At 41.5% G+C, this 6,000-nt stretch overlaps 1 protein-coding gene across 3 annotated transcripts in view; it reads left to right on the top strand.

Moving 5' to 3' along the window:
• Positions 1 to 2,692: 2,692 nt before the first annotated feature.
• zeb2a (zinc finger E-box binding homeobox 2a) overlaps positions 2,693 to 6,000 on the top strand; it is a 43,293-nt gene continuing 39,985 nt past the window's right edge. Inside the window, exons 1-2 of one of the 3 annotated variants that reach the window (XM_055052809.1) lie at positions 2,693 to 2,825; positions 3,644 to 3,731. In XM_055052809.1, coding sequence (XP_054908784.1) covers positions 3,671 to 3,731 — 61 coding nt within the window. In that variant the 5' untranslated portion in view covers positions 2,693 to 2,825; positions 3,644 to 3,670. Of the gene's footprint in view, positions 2,826 to 3,409; positions 3,732 to 6,000 lie in introns of those variants that run through there. The other 2 variants (XM_055052810.1, XM_055052808.1) reach the window with 2 other exon arrangements.

Here is a 6,000-nt window from a genome sequence, read left to right as displayed (position 1 = left end):
GAATTTCAAGTTCACTGTTAGGGTCAGAAGGAGTCAGGTGGATCAGCCTGGAGGAGGATGCATCTGAAACATCTTGGATCAGATTGAAAATGTGAAAACATCAGCGGACAGCTGTTTGGTCACAAGTCACATGAGTCAGGCTGAGTTCTCCTGTCTTACCCTTTGACCTTCAGAGGTCAGCTTTGGTGGGAGGATAACATTTCCTGTCAGAGCACTCTTCAGATCCATTATTGAGTTTTAAACTGAATTGAATCACTGCTGTAAGAGTGAAGATGTGTTGGGATGAAACCAGGAATTTTACCTGGAATGTTTGTGTCAGAAAGCACAATAAACTCCTCCACAGGTCACTCCTACTTCCTGTTCTGAGTTTCCAATACACACTTTTTAATGCTTGTTCTGATTTAGTTTGAACTGAAAGTTTGCACTGTTCAGTTTTGTTCACTGTCACCCAATACAATTGAATCCGAATTGGTTCAGTCAGATAAAGTTCAATTTGTTTAGTTCATTTCAGCTTAATTGAGTTCAGTTCAAATAATTTCAAACCAGTTAAACTCAGTTAACTTCAGGACCGTTCAGTTTCTCCACTCTCATGCATTTTAATTCTGTCCAGAGTTATTCTAATTCATTTCAGTTTATTTTACCTTAATCCAGTTTTCTTTAGTTTATGTCAGTTCACTTCAATTTGATGTAGTTCAAATATTTTCAGATCAGTTAAATTAAATTAAGTTTAAATATGTTTTGTCCAGTCCAGTGCATTTTAGTTTAGTTCATCACAGCTATTTTGGTTAATTTGAGTTTAATTTAATTTAGTCCATTCAGCTAAATCTGAGTGAGTCCAAGACAGTTCAGCTTAATCCCTTTCATTGAAGTTCATTTTAAGCCAGACGACTCCAGGTTAGTCCAGGTCAGTTTTCTTCTGTCCAGTTTATGTATTTTGGTCTGGATCAGTTCAGTCCAGTGCATTTTGTTCATTCCAGTTCTGTCTCCAGGTCAGATTTGTCCAGTCCAGTTCATCCAGCTTAGTTCCAGTGAAGTGCTTTTAGTTCTTCCTGGTTCAGTCCATTTCATTCATGTTTACTTCATTCATCCAGTTCAGACAAATTTATTTCAGTTCAGTTTAATGGAGTTCTGCTGAGGCTGGTCCTGTTAAGATCAATTGATTTAGTTCATCCAGTTCAGCTTAGTCCAGTCCTGCCAAGTTTAACTCTGGTTGTTTTGGTTTGTTTCTGTTTGGCTAATTTGAATCCATTTGAGTTCAGTTTCTGTCCAATAAAATTCAAATGCTGCTGGAAAAATGTAGTGAATCTTAAGCTATTTAACCTCCCGATGGAAGCGCTGCTGTAAGTAAAATAAAACGGATTTGGAAGCACTTTGAGGTCATGACAGAAGCGTTGTATGGAAAGCTATAAAGAATATTTATCATAATGTAGAAGTCTTATCTGTGGAATGCAGAAAATCGTTGAAGCACTAGCCAGGAAGGACAGGCGGAAACACGCAGGTATCCTCCCATCAGATCCAGTTTGGGAGCCGCTGTCACTCATCAGAACTCCACAGGAAGCAGAGGGTCTTTATCAACCTGCATGCGCCACCACAGGGCTAAATTTATTCTCTAACTCTGACAGCACATCAATCCATATACTCTGATATGGACAGAACTTTCTGCTGTCAAACACCAACAAGGAGAAATTAATATTTATACTCAATTATCATCAGTTACCTGTTCAACACCTGCTTTCAGTGAACTGTTCACCTGTTTTTGACTGAACTGCCTGCAGCTGCACACAGCTGAGGACAGATGTTCTGCTCTGTCTGTCAGCATGATGGGAGCACTTACACTGTGATTAGTGTAATACTCCTTTAAACCCCCACTCTGACCCATAAACACCCCTAATAGCACCACCAACCCCCACAGCTCAGATTAAGGTAAAACCAGACAGTCACATGACCTCCTTCAGGTGTTCAGCTCTGGCTGAGTCAGGAGAGCCATGAAGGCTGAATCCACCTGACTGCAACCTGAGGCCTGGAGGCCCCAACATGTTACAGTCATTAAACTCTATCGATCACCACAGGAGGAATTTTTTCTTTTTTGTACCACAAAGTTGAATACATAAATAAAAATAAATTAGAAAAAAAGGAGGAAAAATACTTAATACAAATTTAGTCCTCTTATTTTAATATTAGTATTCACAAAACATATTGATATTCTATAAAAGTAGAAAATCTATAATCCTGTTTAATATTCTGTTGTCAGAATAATAATAATAATAATAATAATAATAATAATAATAATAATAATAATAATAATAATAATAAAATTAAATAAAATCGATTGTTCTCGTTATGCATAAGTATGTAATGTTATTTAATAATTTTATAAATGATCAATTCTCATCTTTTATGGATGAAAAATATTTTCCTTTAAAGTTTTCTGACATACCCATTGATGCTGTTTACATGCGACTCATTATCTCAGACGCTTCTGCGCATGCTCCACCTGACCAGGTGAGTCGCATCACCTGCTCAGGTAACATCCTGTGAGCCAATCAGCCGCAGCCTTCAGGTATGGAGCAGAGACCGGAGCGCGTGAACAGACAAGCTGATCAATTATCCCTCCGCGTGAAGATAGGTGGCGCGTGCGGCCACGAGTTCTCGCGGCTGTTTATGAGGCAGAAAGACGCGGTGACAGGCGGCGGGAGGCGGCACACGGAGCGGACCAACCTGCAGTCCGGACTCGCGGTCCAGACCCGGACTGAGAGACCTGCCTGGACCCGTCCGGACTCACCGAGACCCGGCTGGATTTTTTGATTCCGCAGCAGGAAACAGCGGTAAGAATAACCCTCCGCTGCTCTTCGCTCTCTCTGCTCCGCTGCTCACAGTTTACTCCGCGCAGCCAATCAGAGCGCAGCACTTACCTGCACGGCTCTACCTGCGGACAGGTGAGAGAAGAGCCTCCAGGTGGGGCGGAGGAATGAACGGAAGAAGGGATGGATTAAAGGACGGATGAATGGATGAGTGGACCGGTATGTGACACACTGTGTGACCGAGCTGCTGCTGCGTTTGCTGGGCATAGATCTGCTTTAATTCCCGCAGCGGATGGATGGATGTATGCATGAATGAATAGATGGATGGATGAATATATGGATGCATTAATGGATGGATGGATGGATGAAAGTGAAGCAGCAGAAATATTCCCATTAAAAGCGCAGCTGATTCCAGATCAGCAGGCCTGAATGTTGCTGTTATATAAGCAGAAAATATTCAAAGATGACATCGATACTTTCATTGATGAGTGATTGGAGAGGCCTGGCGGATCAACAAGTTAGTAGTTGGGTGTAGTTCTGTTTGGAGGTGGAGCAGGGAGTGTGTGAGTGTCTCTGAGCGCGTGTACTGGAGTGTGTGTGTGCGTGTGTGTGTGTGTGTCCCCTCCTCCTGTCAGACCAGCAGAGACGCTCCTCATCAGAGATCAGGCTGACGGGGACGCGGCTCGGTGCGCGCTCTCCAGCCAACAAAGTGTTGACAAAGTCCGCAGAGAGTGCGGGTCGCCGCCGTGGGAGTGGATCGGGAGTTCTGGGAGTGGATCAGGAGTTCTGGGACTCGGAGCCGGTCTGGGACTGACTGTGTGTGTGTCTGTGCCGTTGTTCAGGCAGCAGGAGGACCGGGACAGCCGGAGATGATGGCCCAGAGTCCCCGATGGAAGAGGCGCAAGCAGCTCAACCCCCGCAGAAAGAGCGGTAAGACCGCACACACACATGCACCGCAACTCCGCTACAAGTGTTACAGACTGCAGAAAGTTGGAGCGGGACGCTGCGGGGAGGGGACCGTTACCCGGAGCTCCGCATGCGGGTCACCGCGTGTCCGGGGAACCGCTCGTCACTCTGAGTCAGAGTTTGTTTGTTTCTTAGAGGGAGTTCCCGTTTTTCATTAGAGTTAGAAAAAAGCATCATATAATTACTAATGGTGAATAAAACTAGATACAGTTTGTTCTGTTTAACACAATAAATTGGAACTGAAGCTAAACAATCTGGACAGGTGCAGATAAAAATGTTTTTTTGATGTGAAAAATGATTAGAAATGAAATATCAAATGAAACTCAGTTAAATCAGTCTAGTGTAGATCAGCCTTTAGGAAAGAAAAACAAAAACTGCACATCATCAGAGGTTTAGATTTTTATTTTCAGCCTTTATTTTCATAGTCAGACATATTCAAGGGGTAATGCGATTGGTTGCTTCTGACTTCTTCTCATTTGATTTATTCAAATTTATCCAATTAAATTACATTTTTATTTTTATTATTTTCACTCAGTTTTTTTTTTTTTTTGGGGGGGGGGTTCACAGTTTTTGTTCTTGTTTTTATGCGACCTTGTGCGTTCGGGGGACGGCGTGTCCCCCTCCCTCTGGGTGTCTTCGAGGTCTCATGGCATCTCAGTCAGCTGCAGATCTAACTTTTGGTGGTTGAAGGGGTCAGAGGATCTGGAAGTTTCATCCAGCTGTGTGGCTGCAGCTGTTTATTAAAGTCGGTTGTTTTCTGATGGCCGTCTAAATGTGTGTGTGTGTGGGGGTGGGTGTGTGTGTGTGTGTGGGTATGTGTGTGTTTTTGTCACATGTTCAGGCTGCAAAATAATTTTATGCTTGTTATCCATAACTTTCATGTCTTCAATAAATGTAGTCTTATGTCTAATTTTCTCTTTTATAGTGTAGTGAAATACATCACTACAGTTTGAATATAGATTTTTATTGGAATGTATATTTAATTTGTTTGTTCGGAGCAGGACAGAATAAAAAAAATCATAGATTTAAAATCTGAAATGTAATTTTTTTTTTTACATTTCGGTTTTATGTCTTGCATTAGAATGAAACAAACTTTCGCTCGTTGACTCGGTTTGGACTGAAGATTCTTAAGAAGCGGACCGTTTTGCTCAGGTTGATCGGGTTCTTCTTGCTGCAGGCCGTCATGGGTGGAACCATTCGTGGAACTGCTTTCAATCCGGATGGTTCTGTGTGTGTGTGTGTGGGTGTGTGTGGGGACGGGGTCGGGGGGGTGATGCAGTTTGATGGTTCCCTCACAGCGGACTGGAGGCTTTCCATCAGAACCAGAACCACAGCTGTTTGTGAAGCTGCAGTGGGTGAACTGAATCATTCAGGATGAAATCAGGATTCTGTCTCTGCCACAGCTCAGTGTCTCTCTCGGGTCGAGCCCGTTGGGTTTTGTCTTCATTTTCATCTCAGCGGTTCTTTTCTTCTGACGTTCTACACCAGTGGTGTCCAAACTCTTTAGCATGGGGGCCAAAAACGTCAAGTTGAAATATTTTGTCTTCTTCTTTTGAATAACAACAAAAACAAATTTATTCTTTACATCTTTGTCTGCTAAAAAAACAATAAATTGCACAAAATCATAATAAAAATTAGCAAAGCACTTGGATTGTGGTTGACAAGTGATGTGTAATTATTGTAGGATTAAAAAAAATAACAGCAAACCACATCCTACATTTTTCAGGATGATCATCTTTTTCTAACTTTGTTTTATTTTATCAGCAATAATAACGGAATATGCCTGACTTTTACTTTCTATTGCTAATTTTATTTACGTGTTGTGCCCAAGTCTGCACTTTTCCACATTGAGCCATATGAATTTAATTAAACTGAAAGCAAAAACCTGGTTGAATAGTTCATATTGCCCCCTAAATTTTTAATTTTAAGATGATTATGTTTTTAATGGCCTGAAATCAGTGAAATATTAAAACGTAGGTTATTCTTGATCAAAGACCACCCAAAGTGGTTCTGATTGCCACAAATGGCCCAAGGGCCCTCAGTTTGGACACACCTGCTCTCTACCGCAACAACACAAAATCTTACCAAATATGTCTAGTCTAGTTTCTGGTGAAAATACGTTAGTTTTGTCTCATTTCATGTGTATTATCTTACAAATAACTTTTTAGAATCTGTTTTAAGTCAATAATTCATTTTTGATAACAAAAAAAAAAAAAATAGCTCCACTGGCAGA

The sequence above is a fragment of the Poeciliopsis prolifica genome, unplaced genomic scaffold (genome assembly GCF_027474105.1).
Source record: "Poeciliopsis prolifica strain line A6 unplaced genomic scaffold, Auburn_PproV2 SCAFFOLD036, whole genome shotgun sequence".
Lineage (NCBI taxonomy): Eukaryota > Metazoa > Chordata > Actinopteri > Cyprinodontiformes > Poeciliidae > Poeciliopsis > Poeciliopsis prolifica.
This window is presented reverse-complemented; position numbering and strand designations above follow the sequence as displayed.